General features: G+C 37.7%; 1 protein-coding gene across 2 annotated transcripts in view; it reads left to right on the forward strand.

Annotated features, from left to right (window-relative positions):
* UGGT1 (UDP-glucose glycoprotein glucosyltransferase 1) overlaps positions 1-23,459 on the forward strand; it is a 117,487-nt gene that overhangs the window by 34,873 nt on the left and 59,155 nt on the right. For both annotated transcript variants that reach the window (XM_068545328.1, XM_068545329.1), the window contains exons 16-17: positions 6,761-6,896; positions 8,872-9,003. In XM_068545328.1, coding sequence (XP_068401429.1) covers positions 6,761-6,896; positions 8,872-9,003 — 268 coding nt within the window. The remainder of the gene's footprint in view (positions 1-6,760; positions 6,897-8,871; positions 9,004-23,459) is intronic.

Below are 23,459 nucleotides of genomic sequence, written 5' to 3' on the forward strand. Positions count from 1 at the left end.
AAATGGGAGTGTTTCCATAATTTCTCTTTCAGATTTTTCATCATTAGTGTATAGGAATGCAAGAGATTTCTGTGCATTAATTTTGTATCCTGCAACTTTACCATATTCATTAATTAGCTCTAGCAGTTTTCTGGTGGCAGTTTTAGGATTCTCTATGTATAGTATCCTGTCATCCGCAAACAGTGACAGTTTTACTTCTTCTTTTCCAATTTGTATTCCTTTTATTCCTTTTTCTTCTCTGATTGCCGTGGCTAGGACTTCCAGAACTATGTTGAATAATAGTGGTGAGAGTGGACATCCTTGTCTCGTTCCTGATCTTAGAGGAAATGCTTTCAGTTTTTCACCATTGAGAATGATGTTTGCTGTGGGTTTGTCATATATGGCCTTTATTATGTTGAGGTAGGTTCCCTCTATGACCACTTTCTGGCGAGTTTTTATCAGAAATGGGTGTTGAATTTTGTCAAAAGCTTTTTCTGCATCTATTGAGAGGATCATATGGTTTTTATTCTTCAATTTGTTAATATGGTGTATCACATTGATTGATTTGCGTATATTGAAGAATCCTTGCATCCCTGGGATAAATCCCACTTGATCGTGGTGTATGATCCTTTTAATGTGTTGTTGGATTCTGTTTGCTAGTATTTTGTTGAGGATTTTTGCATCTATATTCATCAGTGATATTGGTCTGTAATTTTCTTTTATTGTAGTGTCTTTGTCTGGTTTTGGTATCAGGGTGATGGTGGCCTCATAGAATGAGTTTGGGAGTGTTCCTTCCTCTGCAATTTTTTGGAAGAGTTTGAGAAGGATGGGTGTTAGCTCTTCTCTAAATGTTTGATAGAATTCACCTGTGAAGCCATCTGGTCCTGGACTTTTGTTTGTTGGAAGATTTTTAATCACAGTTTCAATTTCATTACTTGTGATTGGTCTGTTCATATTTTCTGTTTCTTCCTGGTTCAGTCTTGGAAGGTTATACCTTTCTAAGAATTTGTCCATTTCTTCCAGGTTGTCCATTTTATTGGCATAGAGTTGCTTGTAGTAGTCTCTTAGGATGCTTTGTATTTCTGCGGTGTCTGTTGTAACTTCTCCTTTTTCATTTCTGATTTTATTGATTTGAGTCCTCTCCCTCTTTTTCTTGATGAGTCTGGCTAATGGCTTATCAATTTTGTTTATCTTCTCAAACAACCAACTTTTAGTTTTATTGATCTTTGCTATTGTTTTCTTTGTTTCTATTTCATTTATTTCTGCTCTGATCTTTATGATTTCTTTCCTTCTGCTAACTTTGGGTTTTGTTTGTTCTTCTTTCTCTAGTTTCTTTAGGTGTAAGGTGAGATTGTTTACTTGAGATTTTTCTTGTTTCTTGAGGTAGGCTTGTATAGCTATAAACTTCCCTCTTAGAACTGCTTTTGCTGCATCCCATAGGTTTTGGGTCGTCGTGTTTTCATTGTCATTTGTCTCTAGGTATTTTTTTATTTCCTCTTTGATTTCTTCAGTGATCTCTTGGTTATTTAGTAACGTATTGTTTAGCCTCCATGTGTTTGTCTTTTTTACTTTTTTTTCCCTGTAATTCATTTCTAATCTCATAGCGTTGTGGTCAGAAAAGATGCTTGATATGATTTCAATTTTCTTAAATTTACTGAGGCTTGATTTGTGACCCAAGATGTGATCTATCCTGGAGAATGTTCCGTGCGCACTTGAGAAGAACGTGTAATCTGCTGTTTTTGGATGGAATGTCCTGTATATATCAATTAAATCTATCTGGTCTGTTGTGTCATTTAAAGCTTGTGTTTCCTTATTAATTTTCATTTTGGATGATCTGTCCATTGGTGTAAGTGAGGTGTTAAAGTCCCCACTATTATTGTGTTACTGGCAATTTCCTCTTTTATAGCTGTTAGCAGTTGCCTTATGTACTGAGGTGCTCCTATGTTGGGTGCATATATTTTTATAATTGTTATATCTTCTTCTTGGATTGATCCGTTGATCATTACGTAGTGTCCTTCCTTGTCTCTTGTAACATTCTTTATTTTAAAGTCTATTTTATCTGATATGAGTATTGCTGCTCCAGCTTTCTTTTGATTTCCATTTGCCTGGAATATCTTTTTCCATCCCCTCACTTTCAATCTGTATGTGTCCGTAGGTCTGAAGTGAGTCTCTTGTAGACAGCATATAGATGGGTCTTGTTTTTGTATCCATTCAGCAAGCCTGTGTCTTTTGGTTGGAGCATTTAATCCATTCACGTTTAAGGTAATTATCGATATGTATGTTCCTATTGCCATTTTCTTAATTTTGGGGGGTTTGTTTTTGTAGGTCCTTTTCTTCTCTTGTGTTTCCCACTTAGAGAAGTTCCTTTAGCATTTGTTGCAGAGCTGGTTTGGTGGTGCTGAATTCTCTTAGCTTTTGCTTGTCTGTAAAGCTTTTGATTTCTCCATCGAATCTAAATGAGATCCTTGCCGGGTAGAGTAATCTTGGTTGTAGGTTCTTCCCTTTCATCACTTTAAGTATATCATGCCACTCCCTTCTGGCTTGCAGAGTTTCTGCTGAGAAATCAGCTGTTAACCTTATGGGAGTTCCCTTGTATGTTATTTGTCGTTTTTCCCTTGCTGCTTTCAATAATTTTTCTTTGTCTTTAATTTTTGCCACTTTGATGACTATGTGTCTCGGCGTGTTTCTCCTTGGGTTTATCCTGTATGGGACTCTCTGCTCTTCCTGGACTTGGGTGGCTATTTCCTTTCCCATGTTAGGGAAGTTTTCGACTATAATCTCTTCAAATATTTTCTCTGGTCCTTTCTCTCTCTCTTCACCTTCTGGGACCCCTATAATGCGAATGTTGTTGCGTTTAATGTTGTCCCAGAGGTCTCTTAGGCTGTCTTCATTTCTTTTCATTCTTTTTTCTTTAGTCTGTTCCGCAGCAGTGAATTCCACCATTCTGTCTTCCAGGTCACTTATCCGTTCTTCTGTCTCAGTTATTCTGCTATTGATTCCTTCTAGTGTAGTTTTAATTTCAGTTATTGTATTGGTCATCTCTGTTTGTTTGTTCTTTAATTCTTCTAGGTCTTTGTTAATCATTTCTTGCATCTTCTCGATCTTTGCCTCCATTCTTATTCCGAGGTCCTGGATCATCTTCACTATCATTATTCTGAATTCTTTTTCTGGAAGGTTGCCTATCTCCACTTCATTTAGTTGTTTTTCTGGGGTTTTTTCTTGTTCCTTCATCTGGTACATAGCCCTCTGCCTTTTCATCTTCTCTATCTTTCTGTAACTGTCGTTTTTGTTCCACAGGCTGCAGGATTGTAGTTTTTCTTGCTTCTGCTGTCTGCCCTCTGGTGGTTGAGGCTATCTAAGAGGCTCGATGGGAGGCTCTGGTGGTGGGTAGAGCTGACCTGTTTGTCATTCTTAACAGGTCTGGTGTTACTGAATTGTAGGATAATTAATCGTGGGGATCGTTAAGGGCAGTTTTATCTTTTGCTCAGTATGAAGCCGGTGTCTTTTGGGGGAGAGAATTTGATTCTCAATGAATAGAATCTTACCGTCATTGAGTTATTAATAAATAGCCTGTGTAAAAATAGCATGTGATCTCAGCTTGCTTAGGGAATTTTCCTAAGTAAGTGTTCACATCACAAAGCCTACCTTCAGCAGAGATAAGGAGCTTTGCCAAGAACTTTTGTCAGACTGTCAAGGACTAAATGTATACACAGCTTTTTATAGATGCAAACAGACACATTTATTTCACTTGTGTTACCAAATCTGCCAATGGGGTACTTAAATGGCTGGGGTTTCCACTGTACCTTTTCAGAACAATGTTTGAAGGTTTTACATATAAGGATTAAGGTTTTCCCACATTCTGAATAGTATGTGGTAATTTTACATGTTGATAAAATTTGAATTCTTAGAAAACATGAAAATAAAGAAGAAAAGAGCTCTTTAGCTAACAAATGGTCTTGTGTGTTCCATACTCAGCGCTGAGCTAAATGCTGAGTGGAACATAAGCCACATTTCTACCCTCTTGGAAAAAATACTGTGCCTACTTTCAGTAAGATATTCAATCAAGTGCTAGGTTATGTCCTTACTAGTTCTAAGTGCTTTAGAATTTCAGGGAAAAAGAAGATTATAGACAGATATTTGGGAAGGACAAAGGTTTCATGGCAAAGTTGGATTTAAGATAGACTTTGAAGAAAATGGCAAGTTTTCATTGATGGAAAAGCAGAGATTTTGAGTTGAATGAAATTTTTAATGTAAACATGAATACCGCATGGTTAGGTGGAGGATCACAGCCAGAGCTCTGTCTTGATGAAACGGGAATAGAAGAACACAGAAGCAGTTGGCTCATGGTACACAGTGGGCGTTAGTTAAAGATCTACTGCATCGCATTGAGGGACAGGAAGAGGGCATGGGCTCCTCAGATTGCAAAGGTAGGTGAGAGGAAGGCACTTAACTCACAGGCATGTCGTGAACAGTGGGTGGAAAGACCAAGGCAGACCAGCGGTTGTTTTCCTTTGTATGAGTTGCTGTGGTACACGGAGTTGTTGGCAGGGACCGAGGAGAGGAGGGGACAAATCTGAGAGCCTCCCTGCTGGTATTTGGTGAGGGACTGGTCCTGGGAGAAACAGAAGTCTGGATTTGGGGACTTAGCTAACAGAACAGCTCTGTTGCCCTTTTCAAAAATTGAATACTTGGGAAAGGGAAGTACTTTGTGAGGAGATAATTAGGTTCTAGACCTTATTTTTATTTTCATAAGAATAATATTTAGGTCATTTCTGCCTGGTGCTTACTCATTTGATTTCTGTCATAAGACGGGTTTTAAAAAGACAAAGACAATTTTTAATCTAAAAGCAAGCCCTCTCAACTACCTCATCCATGCATACACAAATTCTACACATACCTCCTGAGAGCGTGATGTTTGATATATGTTTATCATATAGGTTTAGGCTGCACTTTTTTAAAAAAATTAATAGACTTTGTATTTTTTTAGAGCAATGTTGATTAATTAACTGGTATTGCTACATTATTATTAACTAAAGTCCATAGTTTACATTAGGGTTCATTGTTTGTGCTGTACATTTTGTGGATTTTGACAAACGTATAACGACATGTTTCCACCATTATAGTATCATATAGCTTAGTTTCACTGCCCTAAAAATGCCCTCTGCTCTACCTGTTTGTCCCTCCCTCTCTCCCTCCCTCTCTCCCAGCTCCTGGCAACAACTGATCTTGTTACTGTCTCCATAGTTTTTGTCTTTTCCAGAATCATGATGTATGTAACATTTTCAGATTGACTTCTTTCGCTTAGCAGTACAGTATGCTTTTAAGCTTTGTCCATGTCTTTTTGTGGCTTAATACCTCATTTCTTTTTATCACTGAATAATATTCCATTATATGGATGTCCTATAGTTTTTTAATTCATTCACTTGTTAACAACATCTTGGTTGCTTCCAGATTAGGGCAGTTATGAGTAAAGCTGCTACAAACATTTGTATGCAGGTTGTTGTATGGATATAAGTTTTCAGCACATTTGAGTAAATACTGCTAAGTGTGATTACTTTATCTTATGGTAAAAATGTGTTTAGTTTTTTGAGAAACTGCCACTCTGTGTTCCAAGTGGTTGTACTGTTGTACATTCTCACCAGCAATGAAAGAGGGTGCCTATAGCTCCCCATCCTCTCCAGAGTTTGGTGTTGTCAGTACTTTGGATTTTAGCCATTCTCATAGGTGTATGGCGGTATCTCATTATGGTTTTAATTGGAAATTTCCTAATGACATATGATTTTGAGCATCTTTTAACGTGCTTATTTGCCAGCTGTATGCCTTGTTCGGTGAGGTGCCTGTTTAGATCTTTTGCCCATTTTTAACTGTTTTTTTTTTTTTTTTGATTGTTAGTTTTAAGAGTTCTTAGCATATTTTGCATATCAGTCCTTTATCAGGTATGTGTTTTGCACAGATTTTCTGCTCATCTTGGCTTGTCTTCCTTCTCTTAACAGTTTCTTTTGCAGAACAGAAGTTCTTAATTTAAATGAAGTCCAGCTTATCAGTTCTTTTTGTTGTGGGTTGTGCTTTTGGTGTTAGATCTAAGAAGTTATTGCCAAACCCAGGATCACCTAATTTTATCCTGTGTTTTTTTCTAGGAATTTTACAACTTTGTGTTTTACGTTTATGTCTGTGATGCATTTGAGTTAAAGACTCTCCTTTTTTTCATTGCTTTTGCTCTAAGATGGAGGCTAGTGGCCTGTATAATGGCCAGTGCAAGTTTTTTTGGCCAGTCTGTAGATGTGTAATGGTAGCTCTTTGTGGTTAATTCCTTTAAGTTTTAAAATGTAATAAACTTTAACTTTGGGTGTAGCTTTTTGCCTAAGGACAGTAGTAAATATTTTTATGCTTTCCATTTACCTATGATGCCCATATTGCTGGTATGAAATCTCAAAATCCACCCGCCCCCTTCTATATGTTTTCACATTCTGAGAATTTTCACTTCCCCTAATTTTTATTTAAAAAACAGAACAAAATCTCCATCTAAAACTATGGCAATGCCTTAAACGTCAGTAATGGCCTCATTTCATGATACTGAAACAGCTTGCTTTAATAGTTAAAAAGTCTAAGCCACCTTTGGGAACCTGCTTTTTTATTCTGCAGGTGATGAATGCCTTTGCCAACCATGTTAGAGTATGGTGTGAACTGTGTTTTTTAAGAGAGGATGCCTTTCCTTTTGTAACTGGTTGCATTCTTCGAGATGTTTCTTTTTCTTCTTTCTGCCCTTCCCTTTCTCCCCCAGACTTGGTTTAATCTTTGTGGTTGATGACTCTGAAGATGTTGATGGGATGCAGGATGCTGGAGTGGCTATTCTGAGAGCGTATAATTATGTTGCCCAAGAAGTGGATGATTATCATGCCTTCCAAACTCTGACACACGTATGTTTTTGTTCAAAATGGCGAATAATTTTTAAAAATCTAACTTACTCTAAGAAACAGTGTGTGGTAAGGAGATTCTATATTTCTGGAAAGAGAAAAAGGTAAATTAGTCACACAAACTTTATGCATTTTGTATTTCCGGAGTTGCCTTTACTGATACACTAATGTTAATAATAGATTGTTGTGATTTCAGCTAAGATTCCTTGGATACTAATACATTAATGTACCTTAGTTTTCTGCCTTTTGGCGATTTGAAATCACTGATTAATGCCTTTAGGTAAATGTGATGTTCTCTACTTGTTTAAAAAAACTTTGCTTTCTTCCCTTTTAAGACCATCATGATATTTTTGTTAGTAATCAGTTTAATATTCACGTCATAAAATTCTTATTATCTGTTTTCTCCATTTTAACTGGAAACTGTGAAATACCCTGATTTTTATATATATATTTTAAGATACTTGCTCAAGTTCAAACAGAGAACTCTCCTTGTTTTTTTTTTTTTTTTTCTATTTTTGAGTATAAAAAGTTTACCAGTAATAGTTCTGTTGCTTACAGATTAGTGTTAATTGGTGAAAAACTTATCTTTAAAGCAGTTATTTTCACCACTTTTATTTTACCCATAAACATGATTTCAGCCTGCTGTTTATTATGTTTGTTACGTTTACTGTTTAGAGATTCAGTCAGGGGCATTTTTTATTAATTGAAATGTCATTTATTTATTTGGCCAGCTTGTATTAAAGATGCACCCTTTGCCAGGCCCGTACCAGCTGCTAGGGATACAAAGAAGAGTAAGATATTCCCCCGTCCTCAAACACGTTACAGTCTAGTGGGGGACGCCTCCACACAGGTGATTTGGTACAGTGCGGGAAGCACCGCTGGCTACAGCAGCAGTAGGACCTCACTCCACTAGGGCTGGCCACGGGCATTTCTGTGGAGTGGGAAGTCGTCCCAGCTGAGCGTAGGAGGGAAAACAGGAGTCAGTTGAACAGTGGCTGCAAATCAGAGGTAGTGACTCCAAGTTGTTAGTATGACTTGAGCAGAATATTGTGAGAGCAGAGTGGAGAGGGGAACCTCAGTGGTCATTGAGGCCATTAGGCTGGGTAATAGGTGTCCAGAGCACAGAGGTAAACTCCAGTTAGAACCTCATTGTGATGCGTGTATGGAGGTGGATGTGGTGAAGGGTAGAGAAAGCGGCAGGGGTGCTAGTCGGTGAGCTGTCGCTGTGGCCTCTGTGAGAGATGGTGGCAGACCTGAGCTAGCAGCAGCCTCTGCGGGGTGAAGTACGTTCCAGTGACGCTGCTGAGGATAGTAAGCGTTCTTAAGTCTGCTTTTTAAAGTTCTTTCCCCTCAAGCTGTGTCGATGAAGGAAAGGATAAAGAGTTTTCATTTCTTTTTCTTTATTTTTAGTTGCAAAAGTAAAAAGAAATTATGTTCAGTATTAAAACTTTTAAAAAATAATATTAAAGTGTGTTGATTAAAAAATCTGTCTCTGCCCTCCTTAATCCTGCTCCTTACAGGCAGCCACTGTTAAAAGCTTGCAACCTTCCAGATGCTTAACTGTACGTGTACAGACACAGTTTTGTTGTTGTCTTACGTCTGCCTTTTAAAAACAAGGATTATGCCATACGTAGTTTGAAACTTTTTTTTCCCCTTAAACTTCATGGACATGAGTTCTTATTTCAAGAATTGCTTATAAGTATTTGGATTTTTAAAAAATTAACACATTTTTGCGTTTGGGACTTAATGTGAATATGAACTGATTGAGTCATTTTAAGAATATGTAGTTTCTAACCTAAGAAGGCATAAGGAAGTATGTGGAAAAGGGAGAATTGCTAATATGGCCCATTTGCTCTTTTTAAGAGAGAGAATTAGCTATTGTTTTCATTTTTCCTCTACATTCTGAAATCTTTTGTAATAAATACTCTGAAATTTACATGTGAAAGTGTAGTTGGTTACCTGGTTTTTCTTTCTTCAGATATATAACAAAGTAAGGACTGGAGAAAAAGTTAAAGTTGAGCATGTGGTCAGTGTCCTGGAGAAGAAATACCCATATGTGGAAGTGAATAGCATTTTGGGGATTGACTCTGCTTACGATCAGAATCGGAAGGTAAACATTCTCTGGCACTTCTCATTTAACTGCAACACTATACTTTCCTTATCTCTCCTTATTATTGGGGGTTACTGTTAATAAAGGTGGTGATGGTGAAATATTTAGGTACTTAGCATTTAAAAATTTAGAAACTTGGTCACTTTTCTGTCTCTGCAAATATAGTTTATATTTCAATTTTGTGAAGATATCGTTGATTCTTAGCTGGCCTATTAACTATTCAGTTGAAAAATAATTTCACTTTATAATGCACTGGTAGTACTTGAGTGATATATGTTCTGGATAAAATCTGTTGGAAGTATATGATGTATGCTTGTCAGGTATGATGTGTGTGCCTAATGTGTGTCATGTATTTAATTGTTTAGGCTAAAGATGGAAATGCAATAGGAAATGTAATAAACAGAATGGCAAAGTCTCATAATAAGGATATAGGGAAATATTTAAAAATCTTTATTTAAAGATAATAGTGAGACATTAAATATAGTGAAGGACCTTTATTGTAAGCAGGAACAAGGTGGTCAGTTTATTGAAAACAAATGTTAAGGCAAGGAATCAAAATACATTTCTGAAACAATTTAAAACAATAAAAAAGTGTATTTATTTACCAGCTTTTTTTCATGTTTTTGAATGAAGGACAAGTCCTTTGGTTCATCTGTTTGAGATCTGAGCCATCATTTCATTAGAAACCATACTGATAAGGCATTGTTTATACTTTCTCTTTTATCTGAGTACAGAATCCTAGATTTTATAATCTCCCTCTCAAGTCTTACCCACACCCAATTCAACACCAGTTGTTTTTTAGCCTTTCACTTTTTTGTTTTTCTAGTCATTCAGTTTGTTTTTGTTTCCTTCCTTCCTTCCCCTTATTTTAACTTAATATAATTTTATTATGGTAACATTGATTTGTAACATTATATGTTTCATGTGTACAACATTATATTTCTACTTCTGTATCCCCTACAGCTTGCCCACCACCAAAAATTTAGTTTCCATTCATCACTGTACAGTTGCTCCCGTTTACTCATTTCCCCACCCCCAGTATCCACTACTTTGTTACATGTTTGTTTTTGTTTGGTTTGGTTTGTTCATTTATTTTGTTTTGTTTGTTTATTAGTTTTTTATATTCCACGTGTAAGTGAAATCCTGTGGTATTTGTCCTTCTCTGTCTGACTTATTTCACTAGCATAATACCCTCAAGGTCCATCCATGTTGTCACAGATGGCAAGACTTCATCTTCTTTTTATGACTGAGAAGTGTTCTATTGTGTGTATGTGTGTTTGTGTGTGTGTGTATGTATATCTCACATCTTCTTTATCCATCCACCTGTTGATGGACACTCGGGTTGTTTCCGTATCTTGGCTATTGTAAACAATGCTATGATGAACATAGGAGTGCATATAATTTTTTGGATTAGTGTTTTCACTTTCTTTGGATAAATAACCAGAAGTGGAATTACTGGATCATATTCTCTCTTAATTTTTTTTGAGGAACCTCCATACTGTTCTCCATAGTGGCTGCACCAATTTGCATTCCAACAGTGCAAGAGGATTCTCTTTTCTCCACATACTTACCAACATTTATTATTGTCTGTGTTTTTGATAATAGTCATTTTGGCAAGCGTGAGGTGATATCTCATGTGGTTTTGATTTGCATTTCCGAGATGAGTAGTGATGTTGAACACCTTTCATGTGCCTGTTGGCCATCTGTATGTCTTCTTTGAAAAAATGTCTATTCAGGTCCTCTGCCCATTTTTTAATCAGGTTGTTTTTGTTGTTGTTGTTCTTGAGCTGTATGAGATCTTTATATATTTTGCATGTTAACCTCTTATTGGGTATATTATTTGCAAATCTATTCTCTCATTGGGTAGGTTGTCTTTTCATTTTATTGATGGTTTTCTTTGCTGTGCAGAAGCTTTTTTCATTTGATATAATTACATCTGTTTATTTATGCTTTTGTTTTCCTTGCCTGAGGAGACGTATCTAGAAAGATATTGCTAATAAGATGGATGTCAGAGAGGATACTGCCTTTTTTTTCTTGGACTTTTATGGTTTCAGGTCTTACATTAAAGTTTTTAAATTCATTTTGAGTTAATTTTTGTGTATGGTGTGGGGTAGTGGTCTAGTTTCATTTTTTTTTTTTTTGCATGTGGCTGTCCGGTTTTCCCAACGCCATTTATTGAAGAGATATCATTTCTCCATTGTATGTTCTTTGCTCCTTTGTCATAAATTGTCCATATATGTTTGGTTTTATTTCTAGGCTCTCATTCTGTTCCATTGATCTATGTATCTGTTTTCCTGCCAATACCATGCTGTTTGGATTAGTATGGCTTTCTAATATAGTTTGAAGTCAGGAAATATGATACCTCCAGCTTTGTTCTTTTTCTCAGGATTGTTTTGGTTATTCAGGGTCTTTTCTGTTTCTGTATAAATTTCAGAATTTTTGTTCTACTTCTGTGAAAAATGACCTTGGTATTTTGATAGGGATTACATTGAATCTGTAATGTAAATTGTCTTAGGTAATATGGACATTTTATTTATTTATTTTTGGCTGCACCATGCAGGATGTGGGATCCCTGACCAGGGATCGAATCCGCACCCCTTGCAGTGGGAGTGTGGAGTCTTAGCCACTGGACCGCCAGGGAAATCCCTTTTGTTGTTGTTGTTGTTGTTGTGTGTGTGTGTGTGTTTAATTGGCTTTATTTATTTTTTTCTTGGCCATGAGGCATGGCTTGCAGGATCTTTGTTCCCCAACCAGTGATTGAACCAGGGCCCACAGCACAGTGAAAGTGCAGAGTGCTAACCACTGGACTGCCAGGGAAGGCCCTTAATATGGACATTTTAACAATGTTAAATTTTCCAGTCCATGAGCATGAAATATCTTTCCATTTATTTGTGTCTTCTTTGGTTTCTTTCAACAGTCTTACAGGTTTCAGGGTACGTCTTTCACCTCCCTGGTTAAATTTATCGTGATTATAAATGGGATTGTTTTCTTAATTTCTCTTTCTGCCTAGCGTATAGAAATGCAACAGATTTTTGTATATTGATTTTATATCTTGCAACTTTATTGTATTTGTTTATTACTTCCAATAATTTTTTGGTGGAGTCTTTAGGGTTTTCTGCACATAAAATCATGTCATCTGCAAATAGTAACAGTTTTACTTCTTTCCAATTTGGGTGTGTTTTATTTCTTTTTCTTACCTCATTGCTCTGGCTAGGACTTTCAATAATGTGTTGAAAATGAGTGGCGAGAGTGGGCATCCTTGTCTTGTTCCTGATCTTAGAGTGATAGCTTTCAGTTTTTCACCATTGAGTATGATGTTAGCTGTGGATTTGTTGTATGTGGCCTTTATTACATTGAGGTATGTCCCTTCTATGCCCACGTCACTGAGAGTTTATATCATAAACGGGTGTTGAATCTTCTCAAATGGTTTTTCTGCATCTATTGAGATGATCATGTGGTTTTTATCATTCATTTTTAAATGTGGTGTTTCACGTTGATTGATGTGGGGATGTTGAATCATCCTTTCATCCCTAGAATATATTTCACTTGATCATGGTGTATGATCCTTCTTTTTTTTTTTTGAAGATCATCTTTTTAAAAAAATTTTATTTATTTATTTTTGGCTGCCTTGGGTCGTCGTTGCTGCGTGCGGGCTTTCTCTAGCTGTGGCGAGCAGGGGCTACTCTTCATTGCGGTGCATGGGCTTCTCATTGCGGTGGCTTCTCTTGTTGCGGAGCACAGGCTCCAGGCGCGCAGGCTTCAGTAGTTGTGGTTCATGGGCTCTAGAGCGTGGGCTCAATAGCTGTGGTGAACAGGCTTAGTTGCTCCGCAGCATGTGGGATCTTCCCGGACCAGGGCTCCAACTCGTGTCCCCTGCAATGGCACGCAGATTCTTTCCTTTTTTTTTTTTTTGATGTGGACCATTTTTAAAGTCTTTATTGAATTTGTTACAATATTGTTTCTGTTTTGGTTTTTTGGCCACGAGGCATGTGGAATCATAGATGCCTGACCAGGGATTGAACCCACACCCCCTGTATTGGAAGGCGAAGTCTTAACCACTGGACCGCCAGGGAAGTCCCTGTATGATCCTTTTGATGTATTGTTGAATTCAGTTTGCTAATATTTTGTTGGGGATTTTTGCATCTGTGTTCATCAGAGATATTGGCCTGTAATTTTCTTTTCTGTGTGTTGTCTTTGTTTGGTTTTGTTATTAGGGTAACTCTGGCCACATAAAATATGTTCTGTTTGCTTCAGTTTTTTGGAAGAGTTTGAGAAGGACTGGTTTTAATTCCTCTTTAAATGTTTTGTAGCATTCACTAAGGAAACCATATGGTCCTAGGCTTTTCTTTGTTGGGAGGATATTCATTACTGATTCAGACTCCTTACTTATTATTGGTCTGTCCAGATTTTCTGTTTCTTCATGATTCAGTCTTGGTAGGTTTGATGTTTCTAGGAATTTATCCATTTCTTCTAGGTTATCCCAGAAGATATATATTATGTATATATAATATACATCTTTTTTTTTTTTCACACACACACTGTATTTTTTTTTTAATTAATTAATTATTTATTTATTTATTTATGGCTGTGTTGAGTCTTCGTTTCTGTGCGAGGGCTTTCTCTAGTTGTGGCAAGTCGGGGCCACTCTTCATCGCGTTGCACGGGCCTCTCACTATCACGGCCTCTCTTGTTGCGGAGCACAGGCTCCAGACGCGCAGGCTCAGTAATCGTGGCTCACGGGTCTAGTTGCTCCGCGGCATGTGGGATCTTCCCAGACCAGGGCTTGAACCCGTGTCCCCTGCATTGGCAGGCAGATTCTCAACCACTGCGCCACCAGGGAAGCCCTGTATTTTATTTTTACAAGAGATAAATAGACTGACACCAAGCATTGTACATGGATGACCACAACAAAAGCAACAATGATTGCAATTACCAAACATGAAACACACTCATACTATGTCATAATATTGACATTCAGTCCAGTAATCCTCCACTGTAACAGCTCCTTTACTTTGCAGTGAAAATTGATTTGTATATTCTTTGCCTCTGAGTCCTTGTGGGATTTTTTTTTTTTTAAATTCAGACAGAAAGTCACAAAAATTATACTCATCCTCATCAGTTCACTCAGTCCCATGTAATTAATTTTTTTTTTTCATCTTGATCTTTTGTTAGCACTTTTATGAGTTCATCAGTTTTTCATTAGAGTTCTGAAAATGCTTATTCATTCAGTTCAGAAGTACAGTCAGTTACCAAAAACCTGTACTTGTCAGAGTCTTTTCCATGAATTTCTTGAAGATGAAACCCTTTTATAGGAGCATATTTGCAAAAGCATCAGAGTACACCCAGAACTGTCTGTAAATGACAAAAGACTTAAAAATGACTATGGTTAAAGATTTGATGAATGTTCATAATAATGCAGTTGACAAGAAAATTAGTGATTTCTGAGATATTCATTTTAAAGTAATAACTAGGATTATGACTTATAACATTATACCAGAACATATAAGATTTTTAGAAATTTCATGTAATGTCTGAAACATTTATATTAACATATTTCCATACAAATAACCCAATGAAAGTATAGTATTAGTTGTTTTGTTTGTTTGTTCTTTTATACTGCAGGTTCTTATTAGTCATCAATTTTATACACATCAGTGTATACGTGTCAGTCCCAATCGCCCAATTCAGCACACCACCATCCCCACCCCACCACAGTTTTCCCCCCTTGGTGTCCATATGTCTGTTCTCTACATCTGTGTCTCAACTTCTACCCTGCAAACCGGCTCATCTGTACCATTTTTCTAGGTTCCACATACATGCGTTAATATACGATATTTGTTTTTCTGACTTACTTCACTCTGTATGACAGTGTCTAGATCCATCCACGTCTCAACAAATGACCCAATTTCGTTCCTTTTTATGGCTGAGTAATATTCCATTGTATATATGTACCACAACTTCTTTATCCATTTGTCTGTTAATGGGCATTTAGGTTGCTTCCATGACCTGGCTATTGTAAATAGTGCTGCAGTGAACATTCGGGTGCATGTGTCTTTTTGAATTACGGTTTTCTCTGGGTATATGCCCAGTAGTGGGATTGCTGGGTCATATGGTAATTCTATTTTTAGTTTTTTAAGGAACCTCCACACTGTTCTCCATAGTGGCTGTATCAATTTACATTCCCACCAACAGTGCAAGAGGGTTCCCTTTTCTCCACACCCTCTCCAGCATTTGTTGTTTGTAGATTTTCTGATGATGCCCATTTTAACTGGTGTGAGGTGATACCTCATTGTAGTTTTGATTTGCATTTCTCTAATAATTAGTGATGTTGAGCAGCTTTTCATGTGCTTCATGGCCGTCTGTATGTCTTCTTTGGAGAAATGTCTATTTAGGTCTTCTGCCCATTTTTGGATTGGGGTGTTTGTTTCTTTAATATTGAGCTGAATGAGCTGTTTATCTATTTTGGAGATTAATCCTTTGTCCGTTGATTCGTTTGCAAATATTTTCTCCCATTCTGAGGGTTGTCTTTTGGTCTTGTTTATGGTTTCCTTTGCTGTGCAAAAGCTTTGAAGTTTCATTAGGTCTCATTTGTTTATTTTTGTTTTTATTTTCATTACTCTAGGAGGTGGATCAAAAAAGATCTTGCTGTGATTGATGTCAAAGAATGTTCTTCCTATGTTTTCCTCTAAGAGTTTTATAGTGTCCAGTCTTACATTTAGGTCTCTAATCCATTTTGAGCTTATTTTTGTGTTTGGTGTTAGGGAGTATTCTAATTTCATTCTTTTACATGTAGCTGTCCATTTTCCCAGCACCACTTAACTGAAGAGACTGTCTTTTCTCCATTGTATATTTTTGCCTCCTTTCTCATAGATTAGTTGACTATAGGTGCGTGGGTTTATCTCTGGGCTTTCTATCTTGTTCCATTGATCTATGTTTCTGTTTTTGTGCCAGTACCATATTGTCTTGATTACTGTAGCTTTGTAGTATAGTCTGAAGTCAGGGGGTCTGATTCCTCCAGCTCCGTTTTTTTGCCTCAAGACTGCTTTGGCTATTCGGGGTCTTTTGTGTCTCCATACAAATTTTAAGATGATTTGTTCTAGCTCTGTAAAAAATGCCATTGGTAAATTGATAGGGATTGCATTGAATCTGTAGATTGCTTTGGGTAGTATAGTCATTTTCACAATGTTGATTCTTCCAATCCAAGAACATGGTATATCTCTCCATCTGTTGGTATCATCTTTACTTTCTTTCATCAGTGTCTTATAGTTTTCTGCATACAGGTCTTTTGTCTCCCTAGGTAGGTTTATTCCTAGGTATTTTATTCTTTTTGTTGCAATGGTAAATGGGAGTGTTTCCATAATTTCTCTTTCAGATTTTTCATCATTAGTGTATAGGAATGCAAGAGATTTCTGTGCATTAATTTTGTATCCTGCAACTTTACCATATTCATTAATTAGCTCTAGCAGTTTTCTGGTGGCAGTTTTAGGATTCTCTATGTATAGTATCCTGTCATCTGCAAACAGTGACAGTTTTACTTCTTCTTTTCCAATTGGTATTCCTTTTATTTCTTTTTCTTCTCTGATTGCCGTGGCTAGGACTTCCAGAACTATGTTGAATAATAGTGGTGAGAGTGGACATCCTTGTCTCGTTCCTGATCTTAGAGGAAATGCTTTCAGTTTTTCACCATTGAGAATGATGTTTGCTGTGGGTTTGTCATATATGGCCTTTATTATGTTGAGGTAGGTTCCCTCTATGCCCACTTTCTGGAGAGTTTTTATCAGAAATGGGTGTTGAATTTTGTCAAAAGCTTTTTCTGCATCTATTGAGATGATCATATGGTTTTTATTTTTCAATTTGTTAATATGATGTATCACATTGATTGATTTGCGTATGTTGAAGAATCCTTGCATCCCTGGGATAAATCCCACTTGATCGTGGTGTATGATCCTTTTAATGTGTTGTTGGATTCTGTTTGCTAGTATTTTGTTGAGGATTTTTGCATCTATATTCATCAGTGATACCGGTCTCTAATTTTCTTTTTTTGTAGTGTCTTTGTCTGGTTTTGGTATCAGGGTGATGGTGGCCTCATGGAATGAATTTGGGAGTGTTCCTTCCTCTGCAATTTTTTGAAAGCGTTTGAGAAGGATAGGTGTTAGCTCTTCTCTAAATGTTTGATAGAATTCACCTGTGAAGCCATCTGGTCCTGGACTTTTGTTTGTTGGAAGATTTTTAATCACAGTTTCAATTTCATTACTTGTGATTGGTCTGTTCATATTTTCTGTTTCTTCCTGGTTCAGTCTTGGAAGGTTATACCTTTCTAAGAATTTGTCCATTTCTTCCAGGTTGTCCATTTTATTGGCATAAAGTTGCTTGTAGTAGTCTCTTAGGATGCTTTGTATTTCTGCAGTTTCTGTTGTAACTTCTCCTTTTTCATTTCTGATTTTATTGATTTGAGTCCTCTCCCTCTTTTTCTTGATGAGTCTGGCTAATGGCTTACCAGTTTTGTTTATCTTCTCAAAGAACCAGCTTTTAGTTTTATTGATCTTTGCTATTGTTTTCTTTGTTTCTATTTCATTTATTTCCACTCTGATCTTTATGATTTCTTTCCTTCTGCTAACTTTGGGTTTTGTTTGTTCTTCTTTCTCTAGTTTCTTTAGGTGGAAGGTGAGATTGTTTACTTGAGATTTTTCTTGTTTCTTGAGGTAGGCTTGTATAGCTATAAACTTCCCTCTTAGAACTGCTTTTGCTGCATCCCATAGGTTTTGGGTCGTCGTGTTTTCATTGTCATTTGTCACTAGGTATTTTTTGATTTCCTCTTTGATTTCTTCAGTGATCTCTTGGTTATTTAGTAACGTATTGTTTAGCCTCCATGTGTTTGTGTTTTTTACGTTTTTTTCCCTGTAATTCATTTCTAATCTCATAGCGTTGTGGTCAGAAAAGATGCTTGATATGATTTCAATTTTCTTAAATTACTGAGGCTTGATTTGTGACCCAAGATGTGATCTATCCTGGAGAATGTTCCGTGCGCACTTGAGAAGAACGTGTAATCTGCTGTTTTTGGATGGAATGTCCTATAAATATCAATTAAATCTATCTGGTCATTGTGTCATTTAAAGCTTCTGTTTCCTTATTTATTGTCATTTTGGATGATCTGTCCATTGGTGTAAGTGAGGTGTTAAAGTCCCCCACTATTATTGTGTTACTGTCGATTTCCTCTTTTATAGCTGTTAGCAGTTGCCTTATGTATTGAGGTGCTCCTATATTGGGTGCATATATATTTATAATTGTTATATCTTCTTCTTGGATTGATCCCTGGATCATTATGTAGTGTCCTTCCTTGTCTCTTGTAACATTCTTTATTTTAAAGTCTATTTTATCTGATATGAGTATAGCTACTCCAGCTTTCTTTTGATTTCCATTTGCATGGAATATCTTTTTCCGTCCCCTCACTTTCAGTCTGTATGTGTCCCTAGGTCTAAAGTGGGTCTCTTGTAGACAGCATATATATGGGTCTTGTTTTTGTATCCATTCAGTGAGCCTGTGTCTTTTGGTTGGAGCATTTAATCCATTCACGTTTAAGGTAATTATTGATATGTATGTTCTTATGACCATTTTCTTAATTGTTTTGGGTTTGTTTTTGTAGGTCCTTTTCCTCTCTTGTGTTTCCCACTTAGAGAAGTTCCTTTAGCATTTGTTGTAGATCTGGTTTGGTGGTGCTGAATTCTCTTAGCTTTTGCTTGTCTGTAAAGCTTTTGATTTCTCCATCAAATCTAAATGAGATCCTTGCCGGGTAGAGTAATCTTGGTTGTAGGTTCTTCCCTTTCATCACTTTAAGTATATCATGCCACTCCCTTCTGGCTTGTAGAGTTTCTGCTGAGAAATCAGCTGTTAACCTTATGGGAGTTCCCTTGTATGTTATTTGTCGTTTTTCCCTTGCTGCTTTCAATAATTTTTCTTTGTCTTTAATTTTTGCCACTTTGATGACTATGTGTCTCGGCGTGTTTCTCCTTGGGTTTATCCTGTATGGGACTCTCTGCGCTTCCTGGACTTGGGTGGCTATTTCCTTTCCCATGTTAGGGAAGTTTTCGACTATAATCTCTTCAAATATTTTCTCTGGCCCTTTCTCTCTCTCTTCTTCTGAGACCCCTATAATGCGAATGTCGTTGCGTTTAATGTTTTCCCAGAGGTCTCTTAGGCTGTCTTCATTTCCTTTCATTATTTTTTCTTTAGTCTGTTCTGCAGCAGTGAATTCCACCATTCTGTCTTCCAGGTCACTTATCCGTTCTTCTGCCTCAGCTATTCTGCTATTGATTCCTTCTAGTGTAGTTTTCATTTCAGTTATTGTATTGGTCATCTCTGTTTGTTTGTTCTTTAATTCTTCTAGGTCTTTGTTAATCATTTCTTGCATCTTCTCAATCTTTGCCTCCATTCTTATTCCGAGGTCCTGGATCATCTTCACTATCATTATTCTGAATTCTTTTTCTGGAAGGTTGCCTATCTCCACTTCATTTAGTTGTTTTTCTGGGGTTTTTTCCTGTTCCTTCATCTGGTACATAGCCCTCTGCCTTTTCATCTTGTCTATCTTCCTGTAAATGAGGTTTTTGGTCCACAGGCTGCAGGATTGTAGTTTTTCTTGCTTCTGCTGTCTGCCCTCTGGTGGTTGAGGGTATCTAAGAGGCTTGATGGGAGGCTCTGGTGGTGGGTAGAGCTGATTGTTGCTGTGGCGGTCAGAGCTCTGTAAAACTTTAAAACTTTAATCCAGTTGACTGTTGATGGGTGGGGCTGGGTTCCCTCCCTGTTGGTTGTTTTGCCTGAGGCAACCCAACACTGGAGCCTACCTGGGCTCTTTGGTGGGGCTAATGGCAGACTCTGGGAGGGCTCACGCCAAGGAGTACTTCCCAGAACCTCCGCTGCCAGTGTCCTTGTTCCCACCGTGAAACAGAGCCAGCCCCCGCCTCTGCTGGAGACCCTCCAACACTAGCAGGTAGGTCTGGTTCAGTCTCCCCCAGGGTCACTGCTCCTTCCCCCTGGTCCCGATGCGCACACTATTCCGTGTGTGCCCTCCAAGAGTGGGGTCTCTGTTAACCCCCAGTCCTGTCGAAGTCCTGCAATCAATTCCCACTAGGCTTCAAAGTCTGATTCTCTACGAATTCCTCCTCCCGTTGCCGGACCCCCAGGTTGGGAAGCCTGACGTGGGGCTCAGAACCTTCACTCCAGTGGGTGGACTTCTGTGGTATAAGTGTTCGCCAGTCTGTGAGTCACCCACCCAGCAGTTACGGGATTTGATTTTACTGTGATTGCGCCCCTCCTACCGTCTCACTGTGGCTTCTCCTCTGTCCTTGGATGTTGGGTATCCTCCTTGGTGAAGTCCAGTGTCTTCCTGTAGATGATTGTCCAGCAGCCAGTTGTGATTCTGGTGCTCTCGCAAGAGGGAGTGAGAGCACGTCTTTCTACTCCGCCGTCTTGGTTAATCCCCCTCGCAATCAGCTTTTTAATCCTCTATCAACATACATCTTTGTAAAAAATTTATTTACAGTTTTAAAAAAAATAAATTCATTTATTTATTTATTTTTGGCTGCATTGGGTCTTTGTTACTGCTCATGGCTTTCTCTAGTTGGCGGTGAGCAGGGGCTACTCTTCTTCGCGGTGTGCGGGCTTCTCATTGCAGTCGCATCTCTTGTTGCAGAGCAGAGGCTCTAGGCGCGCGGGCTTCAGTAGTTGTGGCACACGGGCTCAGTAGTTGTGGCTCGCACACTCTAGAGCGCAGGCTCAGTAGTTGTGGCACACGGGCTTAGTTGCTCCGCGGCATGTGGGATCCTCCTCAACCAGGGCTTGAACCCGTGTCCCCTGCATTGGCAGGTGGATTCTTAACCACTGCACTACGAGGGAAGTCCCCATAATATACATCTTAATCCTCTATATGTATCTTGTCCCTCTCCCCTTCACTCTCCCCCACTGGTAACCACTAATTTGTTCTCTATATCTGTGAGTCTGTTTTTTGTTGTTGTTGTTATATTCACTAGTTTGCTGTATTTTATAGATTCCACATGTGAGTGAAATCATACAGGATTTGTCTTTCTCTGTCTGACTTATTTCACTTGGCATAATGCCCTCCAAGTCCATCCATGTTATTGCAAATGGCAAAATTTCATTCTTTTTTATGGCTGAGTAAGAGTCCATTGTGTATGTAAACTACATCTTCTTTATCCATTCATCTCTTGATGGACACTTAGGTTGCTTCCATATCTTTGTTTGTATTTTATTTTTTTTAACATCTTTATTGGAGTATAATTGCTTTGCAGTGTTGTGTTAGTTTCTGCCGTATAACAAAGTGAATCAGCTATACATACACATACATCCCCATATCTCCTCCTTCTTGCGTCTCCCTCCCACCATCCCTGTCCCACCCCTCTAGGTGGTCACAAAGCACCGAGCTGATCTCCCGGTGCTATGCAGCTGCTTCCCACTAGCTATCTATTTTACATTTGGTAGTGTATATATGTCAGTGCTACTCTTTCACTTCGTCCCAGCTTACCCTTCCCCCTCCTCATGTCCTCAAGTCCATTCTCTACCTCTGTGTCTTTATTCCTGTCCTGCCCCTAGGTTCATCAGAACCATTTTTTTTTTTTCAGATTCCATATGTATTTGTTAGCATACGGTATTTGTTTTTCTCTTTCTGACTTAACTTCAGTCTGTATGACAGACTCTAGGTCCATCCACCTCACTACAGATAACTCAATTTCATTTCTTTGCATGACTGACTGATATTCCATTGTATATATGTGCCGCATCTTCTTTATCCATTCATCTGTTGATGGAGACACTTAGGTTGCTTCCATGTCCTGGCTATTGTAAATAGTGCTGCAGTGAACTTTGTGGTACATGTCTCTTTTTGAATTATGGTCTTCTGCTTCCATATCTTTAATTCCCCTATTAAAATTGTATAGTTGTCTTTTTCTCCGTTGAGATCTGTTAGTATTCGTTTCATATATTTAGGTGTTCTGATGTTGGGTGCATATATATTTAGAATTGTTAAATCTTCTCAATGAATTGAGCCCATTATCATTATATAATGACCTTTTTATCTCTTGTTACAGTTTTTGGCTTAAACTCTGATTTGTCTGATAGAAATAAAGCTACCCCTGCTCTCTTCTGGTTTCCACTTACGTAAGTGGATCTTTTTCTATCCCTTCACTTTGAGTCTGTTTGTGTCTTTAAAGCTGCAAGGAACTGTAGGCTCATATAGTTGGGTCTTACTTTTTATTCATCCAGCGTTCTATGCCTTTTGATTGGGGAATTTAATACAGGAATATTTAGAGTAGTTATTGATAGGTAAGGGACATAGTAATGCCATTTTATTAGTTATTTGAGGCTGATTTATATTTCCCTTGTTCCTTTTTTCCTCTCTTGCTGCCTCCCTTTGTGAACTGATGATTTTCCATAATGGTATGCTTTGGTTCCTTTCTCTTTATCTTTTGTGAATCTATTGTAGATTTTTGTTTTGTGGTTACTATGAGCCTTACATAAAATATTTTATAGATAAAACAATCTCTTTTATGTTGATGACTTAACTTTGATCAAATATAAAAACTACCCTTTTATACCCTCCCCTTTTTTGTTTTGGACATCACAGTTTAACTCTTTATATTGTGTATTCAATAACAAATGATATCTATAGTTACTTTTAGTACTCTTGTCTTTCTTTTTTTGCTTCTCATCAGCATATTCTTTATATTGAAAAACAGCAAGATGGAGTTTTCTGCATGAACAGCATCATCATTAGAGGGCAGTTCAGGCAACTGTCATCCATCCCACATTCCCTTTGAGCATGGAGGGCACTGCTACAAAATTCATGGTTGGGGGCCCTCTCTTGCTTCATTTGAATACTCTTGTCTTTTAACCTTTATAGAGTTAAGTGGTTAATACGCCATCATATTACAGTGTTAGGGTATTCTGAATTTGACTATATACTTACCTTTACTAGTGTGTTGTATGTTTTCATACGTTTTCATGTTACTAATTAACGTCCGTTCATTTCAGCTTGAAGGACTCCTTTCAGCATTTCTTGTAAGGCAGGTTTGGTGATGATGAACTCTCTTAGCTTTTGTTTGTCTGGGAATGTCTTTATTTCTCCTCCATTTCTAGACGATAACTTTGCCAGGTAGAGTATTCTTGGTTGGCAGTTTTTTCTTTTAGCAGTTTGAATATATCATCCCACTCACTCCTTGCCTGCAACTTTTTTACTGAGACGTCCACTGTTAGCCTTCCCTGGTAAGTTACAAGCTTCTTCTTCTCTTGCTGCTCTTAAGAGTGTCTAGTTTTGACTTTTGATAGTTTTATTATAATGTGTCTTGGAGAGGTGCTCTTTAAATTTATTTTCTCTGGTGACCTATGATCTTCGGGAACTTGGATATCCAAATCTCTCTCCAGATTTGGGAAGTTCTTATCCATTATTT

Source organism: Eschrichtius robustus, chromosome 5 (genome assembly GCF_028021215.1).
Source record: "Eschrichtius robustus isolate mEscRob2 chromosome 5, mEscRob2.pri, whole genome shotgun sequence".
Lineage (NCBI taxonomy): Eukaryota > Metazoa > Chordata > Mammalia > Artiodactyla > Eschrichtiidae > Eschrichtius > Eschrichtius robustus.